Source organism: Entelurus aequoreus, linkage group LG22 (assembly GCF_033978785.1).
Source record: "Entelurus aequoreus isolate RoL-2023_Sb linkage group LG22, RoL_Eaeq_v1.1, whole genome shotgun sequence".
Classification (NCBI taxonomy): Eukaryota; Metazoa; Chordata; class Actinopteri; order Syngnathiformes; family Syngnathidae; genus Entelurus; species Entelurus aequoreus.
Genome location: NC_084752.1, coordinates 1561508 through 1578797, shown reverse-complemented (window position 1 = coordinate 1578797; position 17290 = coordinate 1561508). Strand labels below are relative to the sequence as shown.

The window sequence follows — 17290 nt, the reverse complement described above, 5'->3', positions numbered from 1 at the left end:
TAAAGATAATACAAGCATGTTTAACACATATAGTTAATATTGTTAACAAGTGAAAGGTGTTTAAAGATAATACAAGTATGTTTAACACATATTGTACGAAAGCCTATTGTGTGCCTTTAACCAGTTTTGTAATGTTCCTATGCATTTAGGTTGATAGGTCAATCTGTGACGTCATTTCCCCTTTAAAGCACGTCTTTGTCAGAATAGCCGGTTTCAATCAGTGGTGGCAGCCAGCCTTGTGTGCGTTGACGACTAAATGTAAGTTTTGTCACATACTGTTACAGCATTTGAACTGACTGTCGTGCCTTGCTACTTCTGCAAATGTTTGGTGCATTGTATGCTAAGATCAGTTGTTTTTGGGTCGATTGAGAGATAATTAGTCTCGTTGACGGCGTTTACATTTACGTGCAGTTTATTTAACGTCATTGCAACTGCGATGGCGGAGTTTGGCCTTTAGATGGCGACAGAGACCACATAATCGCCATGTATGGCTCTGAAGCTTAGAAACTTGTTGGAAGTTCATACATAGTTAAATGCAGTATATATGTTGTTGTTATGCACACTTTTATATTATATTATATTATGTTATATTATGTATGCATATCCATGTATATTGCTGCATATTAATGAGTATATAATTGGATTGTAATATTTCCTCTTTTCTCTATTTGTTTAGACCACACACACACACACACACACACAACCATACACATTTAAATCAACAATAAAGATGATTAAAGGATTCTCTGGCCGGAATCTGTCCATTGTGTCCCAACTCTAAAAGAACTACTATCCCTTCCTTACACATATAGTTAATATTGTTAATAAGTTAAAGGTGTTTAAAGATAATACAAGCATGTTCAACACATATAGTTAATATTGTTAATAAGTGAAAGGTGTTTAAAGATAATACAAGCATGTTTAACACATATAGTTAATATTGTTAATACATTAAAGGTGTTTAATGATAATACAAGCATGTTCAACACATATAGTTAATATTGTTAATAAGTGAAAGGTGTTTAAAGATAATACAAGCATGTTCAACACATATAGTTAATATTGTTAACAAGTGAAAGGTGTTTAAGGATAATACAAGCATGTTCAACACATATAGTTAATATTGTTAATAAGTGAAAGGTGTTTAAAGATCATACAAGCATGTTCAACACATATAGTTAATATTGTTAATAAGTGAAAGGTGTTTAAAGATCATACAAGCATGTTCAACACATATAGTTAATATTGTTAATAAGTGAAAGGTGTTTAAAGATAATACAAGCATGTTCAACACATATAGTTAATATTGTTAATAAGTGAAAGGTGTTTAAAGATCATACAAGCATGTTTAACACATATAGTTAATGTTGTTAATACATTAAAGGTGTTTAATGATAATACAAGCATGTTTAACACATATAGTTAATATTGTTAACAAGTGAAAGGTGTTTAAAGATAATACAAGCATGTTTAACACATATAGTTAATATTGTTAATACATTAAAGGTGTTTAATGATAATACAAGCATGTTCAACACATATAGTTAATATTGTTAACAAGTGAAAGGTGTTTAAAGATAATACAAGCATGTTTAACACATATAGTTAATATTGTTAATACATTAAAGGTGTTTAATGATAATACAAGCATGTTCAACACATATAGTTAATATTGTTAATAAGTGAAAGGGGGGGCGTAATGTTGTAACAAATAATATTTCTATTAAATAGGCGTTACTTTGCATTTTAATTAACGTGGGATTATTTTTTGGATTTAGAAATAATAGTACCAACTTATTTTTTTATTTTTTTTTCTCCAACATTTGTGGCACTGGCGTGGCGCCCCCTGGTGGACGGCGCCCTTAGCATTTGCCTCTACGGCCTATGCCACGGGCCGGCCCTGCACTCAACAGCATGTTCTTTTCAATAAAACTGTCTAATTGTTCTACAAATATTATTTCAATTATTTTAGAAAATTGTGACTGCAGTGACACTGGTCTGTAATTAGTGAATCTATGTTTATCTCCCGTTTTATCAAAGAACTATGGAGAACACGAGAAGGAGACAGGACGAAGTCGAGCCTTGAAGTCAGACAAGTGGGGAAAGTGACGCCAAGGAAGTCCTTACGAGCAGGAGGAAACCAGGAAGGAAGAAGCCTTGTTAGGAGACAAAGGGAATGATTCAAGTTTGTAACTTGTCCTTCATTATGTGAAACCCCACGTCACTCTTGTAAACAAACCAAATAGCTATATTTGTTTCAGATGTACTTGTGTGTGTAATTATTACACGTTATTAGTTTGAAGTGTGGGTTATGTAGGGCCAATGCGGAGGAGAGCGTGTTGATTGGCAGACGTGGCGGCCAATCGTTATCCGCCACTTGACCAATGAGCGTGGAGGAGGCGGGGCCTGTGGGAGTGAGTCCCTCAGTGAGGACGAAGGTGCAAACATGTCGTACGTGACAGGAGACAACCGGCCAGGTAAAACTTCTTTACGACATCGAGACTAAATATATTCTTACATTGTCGTCTGCGGGAGGACGGAGAAACACTTGTGAGTCCGTGAAAAGTGACAATGAAGTTGTAGGCTGGCTGTTTACGTGTGAACGCTGTCAACGGTCACGCCTTTTTCAATGTTTCAAAAAAGTAGCATGAAGATACTTTTTTTTTTTTTTTCCAAATCTTAATTATTTCTTCTTCTTTCCTTTTTAAGCAAAACGTGTCGCCATGGACAACACAACCACCACAGACAGCACAGGTAAGCTTTTTTTTTTTTTTTTTTAAAGTTTAAAACAGACTACAACTCCTATTTTAAGCAAAAGATAAAGACGTCGAAAGTGAAACAAATATACTTTTTTTAATGATTAACTAACTCAACGAGCCCTGTGTATACTGTTTAAATACCTGATGATTCAGTGTAAAGTACACTCTAAATCAGGCCTGGGCAATTATTGTGACTCGGGGGCCACATTTAGAGAAATAAATGTGTCTGGGGGCCGGTATATCTATTTTTAGGAAAACTAATACAAAACCTCACAATAAAGTCTGATTGATTGCTAAAAATGTTATGACAGACCGCCTTAAAAACGGAATGGAATTTTATTTTTTTCTATGAACGATAAAACCCTGAATATTGAGAACATGCAACAAACACAGCAAAATATGAACGTGAAGGGTAAAAAAACCAACAAACATCTACAATCTGATATATGTGATACATCACTAAGCTTTAGAACTTTCTTGTAAAAATCTCCTTCCGCATCTGTCCCTGACACCCACATTTCAGGCTCTGTGGAAACGCTCCCCACCCACACTGCTTGGTGCCTCGTCTGAGCTGCTGTGACGTAGATTACCATAGTAACTAGTAGTGTTGTACGGTATACGGGTATTAGTATAGTACCGCGATACTAATGAATCATATTCGGTACCATACCGCCTCTGAAAAGTACCGGTCCGCCACACCTAAGATTTTTTGTTAAAATAAAGCCAATAATTCAATTTTTCTTGGTGCCCTTTATTTAGAAAAGTATCGAAAAGTATCAAAATAATATTGGTATCAGGACAACACTAGTCACTAAAATATCATGCAAAAGTGCAGATTCCAAGCATTGAAATATGTTGTATAGTTGAAGACTTCCGGTCATTATAAAACATGAGTGCACATCATAATGGCAGCTACACTATACATATTAAAGATCTAAAAAAAATATTTGGGAATGTCCGGCGGACCAGATTGAAAAGCTCAACGGGCCGCATGTGGCCCCCGGGCCTTCATTTGCCCAGGTCTGCTCTAAATGCTCGCGGTTCACCTGCAAGATTGCTAAAATTGTAAATGAACTATTTACGTTTATTACATTTATCTTATTATATAACAATTGTTTTTAAATGTAATAAATCAATAAACATATGCTCGTATCATCACTTCCTGCAATATAACACGATGGAACAAATTATATTGTTTGTCTGTATTTAACTGTTTTGTCATTTTTAATACTGTAAAAGTGTATTATTTATATAATTAATACAATTCACCAAAATAATGAATTATTGATGGAGTTGTAAAAAAAAAAAAAAGCCCAAATTGTTTAAACATAAAAACAATTTTGTATTTAGTTTTCAATCAAATCAGTTTAACTTTCACCTATTTGAATGAAAAGTGATAAGTGTATTGACACAGTATGTGTCCAACCAAGTTTAATCCAGATCTGGGGCCGTACTTATCAAGCTTCTTAGAATGACTCCTAAGAAGTCTGCTAAGAGTTGACTTAAGAGTAAATAAATTCTTCGCTGAAAGCTGCACTTAAAAGTTAGTTATCAAGCGTCTTACTCACACTTTCAGCCAAGTGTAGGACTGAATCTTAAGTGTCACACTCAGAGCTGAATTACGACATTACTATGTGCCGTAAACGCAATTTTAGGTGACGTCATTTCTGTGTCCATAGAAATGACCAATCACGGAAGGGAATCCCTTGTCTAAGAATAAAGAAATATCTTGGAAATATTTAAGTGGACAATGGGAGTGTATATTTTGACAATAAACTACAAAATAATACAAAACAAACTAGTCCCCGCCGGCACTCACGCTACCGCTCCCTCTCTTCTCTCGCCCACACACTCACTGACGTCACTCACCTCACGGCCACACACATACGCTACTCTCATAACATTTTCTTTCCAATTCATTAATTAGGCAACTAATTTGAAACTGGTGTGGGTGGCTCTATATATACTAGCCCACTGCAGACACATGCAGAAATCAACAAGGAATCGAAAAGTATTAAATCTGTGACAAAAATAATACCCGCTCTGTCTAAACGATACCGTTTGATCAGCTGCTCGTCATCAAACAAATCCAGGACATCGTTCCGTTCCCTGAACGTTGGCGCACGTCTCTCTCGCCTCAGTGCCATCCCCTGCTGGCAACTCCTAATCACTTAAGACACCTCTGAAGGTCTCTTAAATATCGTGGAGAGTAGGAGTGATTCTTAGACTTAAGAACGTTGATAAAAAGCTTTTATTCTTAAGTTTGAGAGTAGGACTACATTTCGCAAATTCTCAGGACTTAAGTGTAAAATGGCACTCTAAGAAGCCTGATAAGTACGACCCCTGGTCTAAATTGCACCGCTAATTTATGCAAAATAAGATAAATGCAACTTTTTAATTATAGTTGTACTCAGAATCTTAATAGACTATGTTTGTGTCAGTATATTATATTTAATATGTTTGTCAATAGCCCCAATTTGTGTCACACCAGTTGTAAACCATATCTGAGCCAGACTGCATTGGCAATTTCATTTTAACCCTTTTATAGGGAAGACATTTTCAATATGTTTAGTCATTTATTTTATTATGTATAATAATATTAATATTATAATTATCCCCTCAATTCCCCCCCAAAATGGATTAACTGGCTGGACAATATAACATACATCCATACAAGTGGATGCATATGCAAAAGTGCAATATATTTATCTGTACAGTAATGTATTTATTTCTATCTGCACCTTATTGCTCTTTTATGCTGCACTACCATGAGCTAATGCAACAACATTGCGTTCTTATCTGTAGTGTAAAGTTCAAATTTGAATGACAATAAAAAGGAAGTCTAAGTCTAGTCTAAGTCTAAGTCTTAATTAGAGATGTTCGATAATATCGGCCTGCCGATATTATCGGCCAATAAATGCTTTAAAATGTAATATCGGAAATTATCGGTATCGTATTATTTTTTACTATCGGTATCTGTTTTTAATTTGTAATTTTTTAATTAAATCAACATAAAAAACACAAGATACACTTACAATTAGTGCACCAACCCAAAAAAATTCCCTCCCCCATTCACACTCATTCACACAAAAGGGTTGTTTCTTTCTGTTATTAATATTCTGGTTCCTACATTATATATCAATATATATCAATATAGTCTGCAAGGGATACAGTCCGTAAGCACACATGATTGTGCGTGCTGCTGCTCCACTAATAGTACTAACCTTTAACAGTTAATTTTACTCATTTTCATTCATTACTAGTTTCTATGTAACTGTTTTTTATATTGTTTTACTTTCTTTTTTGTTCAAGAAAATGTTTTTAATTAATTTATCTTATTTTATTTTATACATTTTTAAAATAAGGACCATATCTTCACCATACCTGGTTGTCCAAATTAGGCATAATAATGTGTTAATTCCACGACTGCATATATCTGTATTGGTTGATGTCGGTATCGGTAATTAAGAGTTGGACAATATCGGAATATCGGATATTTTGGCAAAAAGCCATTATCGGACATCCCTAGTCTTAATATATAATATTAAATGTTTTTAATACACGGTATATGTGTTTGTCTACACGTGTCAAGTCAAATTGAATCTGGATCTGAATCTGACTGCGTCCACAATTTATTGAATTAAAATAAATCAAAATGTTTAAAATTTTTAAAAATTACAGATTAATTTTTACACTATATTACAAGTACATTTGTTTTCAATGTATTGAAGTATAATTTTTTTAATATTGTCCTTACCTTACATGGTTCTTTTGCCTTTTTAAATTCAGATGACCAAATAGGGACCTTTTTATAAAGGGCTCGTCTTTTGTGTACATTTTTAAGCCATGGTGGAGGTATTAAAATGGTTTTCATGTCATTTAAATTAAAAAGTGGGTAATATTTTGTAATCCTTTTGGGGGTGTTGTCATTTAATTTCAGTGCAACGTATATTTTAAAAAAAACCCCAGCTCTTTTTGTAAAAAACAAAAAGCTGGGTGAGGTGTCATCTTTCTCCACCATCTATTGAAGGCCGCCAGGACTCTAAGCTGGCCCAACAATGCCTGCTTGTGCTTATTGTGCACCTGTAGTTGGCGTCTGACAACACCCCCCTCCCACCCCCGCTTGTGCAATGTGGTCATGTGTTCATTGTCGTCATGTCACGTCTTTCAGCGACACGCAGCCTGAATCTGACGGAGACGGACGCCTTCACAAGGTAGACCTCACCGTTCGATACGTCCACCTTTTGGTTCTCATTGAGCGATGTTCAATGTTCCCAAAGCGAGGCGCTTCTGGACCCCCGCCAGGAGTACAAGATGGATTACCAACGTCGAGGCCTGGCGCTCATCTTCAACCAGGAGCGCTTCTTCTGGCGTCTGGGCTTGAACGACCGCCACGGAACCGACATGGACCGCTACAAATTAGAGATCAGGTACCGTAAATCTCTCCTTTTTTTCCCTAGCTTCCTGCGATGCATCACGCTGTATTTTGGTCTCTTCCAGGCTGAAGGCGCTAAACTTTGAGGTGAAGGTTTACGAAAACTACAAAAATGAGGAAGTCTTGGAGAAAATCCATGAAGGTGATCACTTCTCACTTGTAAACATAAAATACACTTTTGGCTGATTGAAGAACTCCATGTATGTGTTTTCCTAAATGGCACTTCAATTTACAGTTTTATTTGTAAAACTTTGAAACAATTACAGCTTCAATGAAGCCAACGTATCATTTTTAGTGAATACCATTTTTTCTTAATCATCTTTGGCAAGTTCTTTTAAGAACCTATTGTTTGTGTTTTGGTATGAGTTTTGTAAATATTAGGGGTGTAACGGTACACAAAAATTTCGGTTCGGTACATACCTCGGCAGTGATTCCTATAAACTGCCAAGATACCTGTGGCGGTGGGGGCGTGGCTATGGGCGTGGTCACCATGACATCATCGAGTAATTTGCATAATTTACTACAATGATGTGATTTTCTCTAAAAAGGTTCAAAAAATGTATACTTACTAATTAATAATAACAGTTTTGTTTTAAACGTCCATCCATCCATCCATTTTACAATATAATTACAACACTTTATGTACATATTTATATACAGATTTGAACAATAACTTATTCACTGAAATATATTTACTAATTGTGGTTCTTACAAAAAATATATCTTATAAAATATAAAAGCTAAAATGTCTCTTAGAGCTCTGCCCCTTTAATTAGTGCATACTAAATAATTTAACTTCAGCCTACTACTACAAGCATATTATTTACCAGCAACATAAAGTGAAACAGAGGCAGAGGTGTCCTGCCACAGTCAGTAACAAATAAACAGTAGTGGTGGTAGATAGACACAAAGATTCATCAAACATCTGATCCACTGAACAAAGACCTCCAAAAATCTTGATCCTACACTTCTCTTTTGTAAAGTAAATGTGAACAGCCGATATGGGCATCTACATCAACTATATGATTTGCCTGAGAAGCTGGACAGGACACAAAAAATAAATCTATTTGTGGCGGCCTTAATTCTTTCGTGGCGGGCCGCCACAGAAAAATGAATGTGTGGGAAACACTGCTCGGTTTAGAGGTCACAGTTCGGTTCATTTTCGGTACAGTAAGAAAACAACAAAATATAAATTTTTGGGTTATTTATTTACCAAATTTGCAAAATCTTCCACCAAAAATATTTTTCTTAGTGTAATATTTGATGTGAAGTAATGGGAACCTTGGATAGGTCAATAATTCATAATAACATTGATTTTGATTCAATATTATGTTTTGAGCAATGACAGTTTGACAGAAAAAAAACCAGCTTTGTTTTATTAGTCAACATTGCAACTTTTTCTAAATGACATTTAACCTTTAAGCTTTTTTATTTCACTTTTGTTATGCTTTTGTTTATTTGAATAGTATTTTTAGAATGTGCCGTGGGCCTTTAAAACATTAGCTGTGGGCCGCAAATGGCCTCCGGGGCACACTTTTGACACCCCTGCTATAGATAATAAAAAATTAAATGTGATAAATCTATGGATAAAAAGCAGAGCCTGGCGACGCATGCGCGTTTATCATAACTCTCTCTCTCTCTCTGTCTCTGCCCCTCCCTCACCAATGCTTTCTTTTGTTTTTAACCCCTTCTTAACCCTGAACGTACATTGAAAATACACGCAACCCTAACTCCAAATGCCGGACATTTGAGGCATTTAAGAAACTCCGCCCTGACAGCTCCGCAAAAGAGGACATGTCCGGTGAAAAGAGGACGTATGGTCAGTCTATCTCTTTTCACCGGACATGTCCTCTTTTTCAGATACAAGTCGCTCCGGAGTACAAGTCGCACCGGCCGAAAATGCATAATAAAGAAGGGAAAAAACATATAAGTCGCACTGGAGTATAAGTGGCATTTTTTGGGGAAATGTATTTGATAAAAGCCAACAGCAAGAATAGACATTTGAAAGGCAATTTAAAATGTGTAAAGAATAGTGAACAACAGGCTGAATAAGTGTACGTTATATGAGGCATAAATAACCAACTGCTATGTTAATGTAACATATTATGGTAAGAGTCATTCAAATAACTATAACATATAGAACATGCTATACGTTTACCAGACAATCTGTCACTCCTGATCGCTAAATCCCATGAAATCTTATACGTCTACTCTCTTACGTCAATGACATCAATAATATTATTTCATATTTTACGCTAATGTGTTAATCATTTCACACATAAGTCGCTCCTGAGTATAAGTCGCACCCCCGGCCAAACTATGGAAAAAACTGCGACTTATATACCATCGTTGCCAATTGCAAGTCCTCAAGAACCTAACGTACCTATTGTTTGAGTTTTATTAAACATCCAAGACAACTTTGAGAGGACATCTTGTTCGTAAACATTGTAGCTGATTACAAGGTATCGATGAAGCTAACTTAAAGGTTTTTAAGAAACACCAAAAGACAATTTAAAGTACAGATTTTTTAAATAACCATTGTTGACAATGACTACGCTGCAAAAAGTCAGTGTTCAAAAACAAGAAAAAAAATACAAAAATAAGGGGTATTTTATTTGAACTAAGCAAAATTATCTGCCAATAGAACAAGAACATTTGGCTTGTCAAGACTTTCCAAAACAAGTCAAATTAGCTAACCTCAATGAACCCAAAAATAGCTTAAAATAAGTATATTCTCACTAATTGTACTACTATATGAGTATGTATGTTCTATTGTTTCATTGAAAATAAAACAGCAAAGTCCATTTGGCTGTCATCTGTTTTAATTATGAGACACAATTGTGTCAAAGTCATGATTTTTTATTTTCATGCTTGAAATAAGAAATGATGACTTTAAAAAGGTAGTTTTCTACTTGTGAGTGTTGATGACACAACAGTTGATATTCTAGTTTCAAGCATGTTTTACTCAATATAGCTCATCAAATCTCAGCAACAAGCTGTAATATCTTACTGACATCATTTAGGAGCAAAACACTTAAAACAAGTAAAACACTCTAACATCAAATCTGCTTCGTGAGAAGAATGATCTTATCAGACAGAAAATAAGCAAATATCACCCTTATTTGACATATTTCATCTTACTTAGATTTCACTTTTTGCAGTGCAGTCTTGGAGGAACCTAATACTCCTATTGTTTGTGTTTTTATGTTGGTTTCCTGGCTGTCTATGAATGGCTGCCAAAATAAAAGATCACTTAGTGGCTTTAACAAAATATCTCCACTTGACTCGCCGTCATGTTTGACAAACAACACCCGATGCTCCCCCAGCTGCCGAGGCCGACCACTCGGACGCGGACTGCTTTGTGCTCATCTTCCTGAGCCACGGCGAGGACGAGCACGTGTACACGTACGACGGCAAGATCAGCATCCAGCACATCACCACGCTCTTCAAAGGAGACAAGTGCAGAAGTCTAGTCGGGAAACCCAAGATCTTCGTGTTGCAGGTACAGCGCTTTAACTGCATCTGTTAGCGCTCTTAGTTCAAATACGTCTCTCTCTCTCTCTCTCCCCGCCAGGCGTGCCGTGGAGACAAGCACGATGAACCCTGTGACGAGGTGGACATCGAGGTCAAGACGAACAAGGTGATGGTGGACGCCAGTGCCGTCCACACTCTCCCGGCTGGAGCCGACTTCATTATGTGCTACTCTGTGGCGGAAGGTGAGCCGACCGCTGCGTAACACTCAAGCATGTTCCGTTTTGGGAATACTTAACCTACCAAGTCTAGAAGTCCCTCCAGCAGACCTACAATTTGCCTTTGAAAGACGTGACCATCCTTTTTTTGGGCCGATACCGACACTGAATATTCGTAGTCACGGAGGCCGATAACCGATATCTGAGCTGATATGATTCCCGGGCGCGGCCGACACACTGCAAAAAGTCAGTGTTCAAAAACAAGAAAAAAAAATACAAAAATGAGGGGTATTTTACTTGAACTAAGCAAAATTATCTGCCAATAGAACAAGAAAATGTGGCTTGTCAAGACTTTCCAAAACAAGTCAAATTAGCTAACCTCAATGAACCCAAAAATAGCTTAAAATAAGTATATTCTCACTAATAACAAGTGCACTTTTCTTGGTAGAAAAAAAAAAGAGACATTTTTGCTCAATATGTTGAAAAATATTCTTAAATGAAGTAAATGCTAGTGCCATTATCTTGACATAATGATATGCACTCGGCATTACATTTCTTGAAAGCAGCAAACTTATACTAAAAACTAGTTTATTGTTCTTAATGGAAAGGCAACAAGGCAAGCGCTTGTTACTCTCGGGGTCTCCTAGCCGCTCAGGCAAATCATATTGTCTAAAAATGCATTTTTCCATGGATAACATGACATCATCGCGCCAAGTGCGTGCTCTTTCAGTCAATTAGTGCGCATATATACAGCCCGGACCCCGGCCAACAAATTTAATTATAATTTTAAATAATTTATCTGAATGTGCATGAACTATTTCTGTTCAAAATAGTTAGAAATGTCACATGTAAAATGTTTAAATATTAACTGTCAGTTTACTGTACTGTGCCAACTGTACTACTATATGAGTACCTATTTTCTATTGTTTCATTGAAAATAAAACAGCATTTGGCTGTCATCTGTTTTAATTATGAGACACAATTGTGTCAAAGTCATGATTTATTTTTTCATGCTTGAAATAAGAAATGATGACTTTAAAAAAGTAGTTTTCTACTTGTGAGTGTTGATGACACAACAGTTGATATTCTAGTTTCAAGCATGTTTTACTCAATATAGCTCATCAAATCTCAGCAACAAGCTGTAATATCTTACTGACATCATTTAGGAGCAAAACACTTCAAACAAGTAAAACACTCTAACATCAAATCTGCTTAGTGAGAAGAATGATCTTATCAGACAGAAAATAAGCAAATATCACCCTTATTTGAGATATTTCATCTTACTTAGATTTCACTTTTTGCAGTGTAATTCTGGGATCAGATAGCTCACAGGTGTCAACAAACAGTTGTGGTCCGCCACTTAATTTTAGTTGGCCCTCGAAAGCCTGGAAATAATATGTATCAATAAAGTACTGTTACTTTTTTTTACTAAATGTATTCTTTCTTTCTATTTTGGCAGAAACAAAATATATGTACTCCATGTAATCGCAAATTATGTTCAATTAAATATTGTGTAATTATGCTAAAATACATGATCAAACATTTTACCCTTTTTTAAATAGAAATAAATACTAATAATAAAGATTTCAAAGCAAGTTATCCATCAAATTGTGCAATGTAAAAGTAGCAATAGATTTCATGGTAAAATTGTGAAATTGACTGTGGTATTCACAAAATGTTTCTCTAAAAAACAGTACTTCTTTTACGTTAATAAACTGTGGTGTCGTTTTGGCATTAACAGTAATACACCGAAAAATCTACAGTTGTTGATTTGCGGTAAAAAACTGGTATCTTAGGTGCCGAAATTTTACTGTAAAATTGCAGTGTTTTTTTATATACAGTAAAAAAACAAATGTCAATTTTACAGTAAAATTCTGGCAACTGAGCTGCCTTTTTTCAACCATAAAATCAGCAGTACTGTTTTTCCATTTACAGTAATATACACTCAATTTTGAGGTGAAATTATTGCAACTTACCATATTTTTTTTTACATTTTAGTTTAAAAAACATCTACTAATAAAATGCATTCAAAGTTGTGTAATAATAGTATTAACTGTTAGAAGCAGCCTTCTGGGGCCAAACATAACTGCGATGTGGCCCTCAGTGAAAACCACTTTGACACCTCTGACGTAGCTTATAGGGGAGACTTTTTTTAAGCTGGCTGACAATTTATTTCTGGATGTTACAGAAACGACTTCTTAACGTATTATATAAATATCAGATACATCCAGATACATCTGATATTTAAGATTATGTGATTGAGTCACGGAACATGAAAACTTGCGGCACTCCCACGCTGCGAGTGTTGCGATCGCTGCAGTACCGAAAACACACAAAACGGGAGGAAGGCTCCAGGAAAGAAGGACAAAAACTGGAATTCCCTGCAAAAAAAAAAAGGAAGCTCTTGTAAGCAAATGAGATGTGCTGCCAGAAATCAGCACTCCAAGGAGAGAAAAGGGGGAGGGTGGGGTACTTTGTACTCGTCACAGTTGTTTTGATACTAAATACTGCTATCATATGTGTATATATTGTATCTGCTGATGTATTTCTGTTGTAGTTGTAGAAGGAAGAAAATAATTGTCCGGTACCAATAAAAGGCTGATAATAATAATAATAATAATAATAGATTTTATTTGTAAAAAGCACTTTACATTGAGTAAACAACCTCAAAGTGCTACAGTGTATTAAAAGAAATAAAAAGATAATAAAAAATGAATTAAAACAAAAACTAGAACAGCCAAATAGCTAAAACTAGTATGCATATATCTAAAAAAAAAAGCCTTTTTTAAAAGCATCCACAGTCTGTGGTGCCCTCATGTGGTCAGGGAGAGCGTTCCACAGACGGTCTCCCATTGTTCGTAGCTTTGTCTTCGGAGGTTGGAGGAGGTTAGCCTGTGTGGAGGATTTGGGGGTGAGTAGTTCTTTGAGGTAGCGGGGGGCATTTCCATGGAGGCACTGGTGGGTTAGTAGGGAGACTTTGTATTCAATCCTGAGTGGAACAGGAAGCCAGTGAAGGGATTGGAGAGTTGGTGTGATGTGGTCGTATTTCCACCAACTCTCAAGTCCCTTCACTGATATCGATTGATGTCAAAATGCCAAATATTGTTCGCTGATAAACGGTCCATGCTTACCCTTAATGTCTTCTGTGTCCCCTATCAAGGCTACTACTCCCACCGGGAAACCGTCAACGGCTCGTGGTACATCCAGGACCTCTGCGAGATCTTTAAGAGGTTCGGCGAGTCCCTGGAATTCACGGAACTCCTGACGCTGGTCAACCGCAAAGTGTCAATGAGGAGTGTTTTGAACAGTAGGGACAGGGAGGCCATCGGGAAGAAGCAGGTACCGTGCTTCGCCTCCATGCTCACCAAGAAGCTCTACTTCCACCCCAAAAAGTAACCCGCCTCCACGTTTTTGTGGAAACTTGAACGGCATACGGCTGACCAGTCCATTAGTTGACATGACAATGATGTTGGAATAATTATGGGTAATTCAAAGGGAAAAAAACGGTTTCCAATGTGACGTAACGTCGGGTCCAGTATTTGCGCTCCAGTCCAGTCAATTATTGCACACCACAATATAGTAGTCAATAGTATGGTGACCTCACCTCTTGAGCAACTCCGCCCAATAGTCACCATGCGACCCGTTGTTTTAATATAAAACTGCTTATGAATGGGTCGTGTCAGACATACTGTAAAGCAGACCTGGGTAAATGAAGGCCCGGGGGCCACATGCGGCCCGTGGAGCTTTTCAATCTGGCCCGCCTGACATTCCCAAATCATTTTTTTATATCTCTAAGATGTAAAGTGTAGCTGCCATTATGATGTGCACTCATCTTTTATAATGACCTTCAACTATACTAAGTCTTTACATGCTTGGAATCTGCATGATATACTAGTTACTATGCTCATCTAATTAGTTACTATGCTCATCTAATTAGTTACTATGGTCATCTAATTAGTTACTATTGTCATCTAATTAGTTACTATGGTCATCTAACTAGTTACTATGGTCATCTAGTTACTATGGTCATGTAATTAGTTACTATGGTAATGTAAGTGACATCAGCTCAGACGAGGCACCAAGCAGTGTGGGTGTGGAGTGTTTCCACAGAGTGTTTCCAGAGCCTGAAATGTGGGTGTCAGGGACAGACGCGGAAGGAGATTTTTACAACAAAGTTGTAAAGCTTAGTGATGTATCACATAAATCAGATTGTAGGTGTTTTTTGTTTTTTTTTACCTTTTGCGTTCATATTTCGCTGTGTTTGTTGCATTTTTGTTGCATTTCGCTTTGTGGTAAAATATGTCAATCAAGAGGGGGTGTGACGTTCATATGTTGTCAATATTCAGTGTTTTATCCTTCATAGAAAATCGTAAATCCCACATTCTTTATTTTCATGTACATTCTGGGTGTATTGTTCAGTAAAAAGAAGTCAAATTCAATTAAGTTTTTTAAGGCGGTCTGTCATAACGTTTTTAGCATTCAGTCAGAATTTATTGTGAGGTTTTGTATTAGTGTTCCTAAAAATAGATATACCGGCCCCCAGACACATTTTTTCTCTAAATTTGGCCCCCCGAGTCAAAATAATTGCCCAGGCCTGCTGTAAATGCTCCACTTATAGCCGTGGAGTTAACGGAAACCCCAAATGAACAACAAATTAATTTCTTTCATTTGAATAGAAAACATGTAAAGAGAAAGGCAGCAAGGTAAAGTACTGTACAACACAGCAGCAGCGATCAACCAACGTAATTGTGGACATTCACACCAACATTTTCTCATGCAGGCCTGGGCAATTATTTTGACTCGGGGGGCCAAATTTAGTGGAAAAAAATGTGTCTGGGGGCCCGTATATATCTATTTTTAGGAACACTAATACAACACCTCACAATAATGAAAGCTAAAAACGTTTTAACAGACCACCTTAAAAAAAAAACAGAATGGAATTTGACATTTTTCTACTGAATGAGACACCTAGAATGTACATGAAAATAAAGAATGTTACAATATTAACTATGAAGGATAAAACACTGAATATTGACAACATATGAACGTCACACCCACTCTCCATCTACATATTTTACAATCAAGCCAAACACAACAAAAATGCAACAACCACAGCGAAATATGAATGCGAAGGGTAAAAAATAAACCCACCTACAATCTGATATATCACTAAGATTTAGAACTTTCTTGTAAAAATCTCCTTCCGCGTCTGTCCCTGACACCCACATTTCAGCCTCTGGAAACACTCTGTGGAAACGCTCCCCACCCACACTGCTTGGTGCCTCATCTGAGCTGCTGTGACTTACATGACCATAGTAACTCATTACATGACCATAGTAACTAATTACATGACCATAGTAACTAATTAGATGACCATAGTAACTAGATGACCATAGTAACTAGTTAGATGACCATAGTAACTAATTAGATGACCATAGTAACTAATTACATGGCCATAGTAACTCATTAGATGACCATAGTAACTAGTATATCATGTAAAAGTGCAGATTCCAAGCATGTAAAGACTTAGTATAGTTGAAGACTTGCGGTCATTATAAAAGATGACTTCACATCATAATGGCAGCTACACTTTACATCTTAAACATCTAAATAAATGATTTGGGAATATCAGGCAGGCCAGATTGAAAAGCTCAACGGGCCGCATGTGGCCCCCGGGCCTTCATTTACCCAGGTCTGATGTAGCGCATGCAGAGGTGGATGAAGCTCCTGGATGCTACTTCACATGCTGCTGCTCCCTGCTAATTAGAGACTTGTGTGTTGGACTGGATTAAATAGAAGTTTTAATTGGAGTTTTTACGACAATGCGATTGTTTCTTCAATAGTCTACCAACAGAACAAGACGCCGTCTTCTAAACTAGATATCCTCCTGAGAACCAGCGTCCTCCACAGTGGACATTGGCATGTTGCATCTCTTTTTCTTTTTTATTCTTTTAACAAAAGACCGAAAACAGTTGTCCACTCTAAAATACGCTAGTTGTCATTAGGATATATAAATATATATTAGGGGTGTTACGGTACATGTATTTTTCGGTACGGGGGTTCCGGTTGGGTTCGGAGGTGTACCGAAGGAGTTTCCACACGGACATATTAAGTAGCGTAACGCACGTTGTGTAAACAATGCACACCGAGGCACAACACACGGCATGCTAGCAGCTAACGGGCTAGGATAGACTGACCATACGTCCTCTTTTCACCGGACATGTCCTCTTTTGCGGAGCTGTCAGGGCGGAGTTTCTTAAATGCCTCAAATGTCCGGCATTTTCAGTTAGGGTTGCGTGTATTTTCAATGTACGTTCAGGGTTAAGAAGGGGTTAAAAACAAAACAAACAGCAGCATTGGTGAGGGAGGGGCAGAGACAGAGAGAGAGAGAGTTATGATAAACACCA

General features: G+C 36.8%; 1 protein-coding gene across 1 annotated transcript; it reads left to right on the top strand.

Annotated features, from left to right (window-relative positions):
* Positions 1-237: 237 nt before the first annotated feature.
* On the top strand, positions 238-14585 carry LOC133639854 (caspase-6-like). Its single transcript, XM_062033510.1, has 10 exons — positions 238-258; positions 2041-2185; positions 2318-2477; positions 2710-2754; positions 6931-6973; positions 7040-7189; positions 7260-7336; positions 10521-10696; positions 10769-10910; positions 14044-14585. The coding sequence occupies exons 2-10, from the start codon at positions 2177-2179 to the stop codon at positions 14277-14279; spliced, it is 1038 nt and encodes a 345-aa protein (XP_061889494.1). The 5' UTR covers positions 238-258; positions 2041-2176; the 3' UTR covers positions 14280-14585.
* The last annotated feature ends 2705 nt before the right edge of the window (positions 14586-17290 follow it).

Excerpts from the sequence above, each read along its gene's own strand:
- LOC133639854 (XM_062033510.1), top strand. Across the intron at positions 2,478-2,709 it reads GACAGGAGACAACCGGCCAG|CAAAACGTGTCGCCATGGAC; the intron begins GTAAAACTTCTT and ends TTCCTTTTTAAG. Across the intron at positions 10,697-10,768 it reads CCAAGATCTTCGTGTTGCAG|GCGTGCCGTGGAGACAAGCA; the intron begins GTACAGCGCTTT and ends TCTCCCCGCCAG.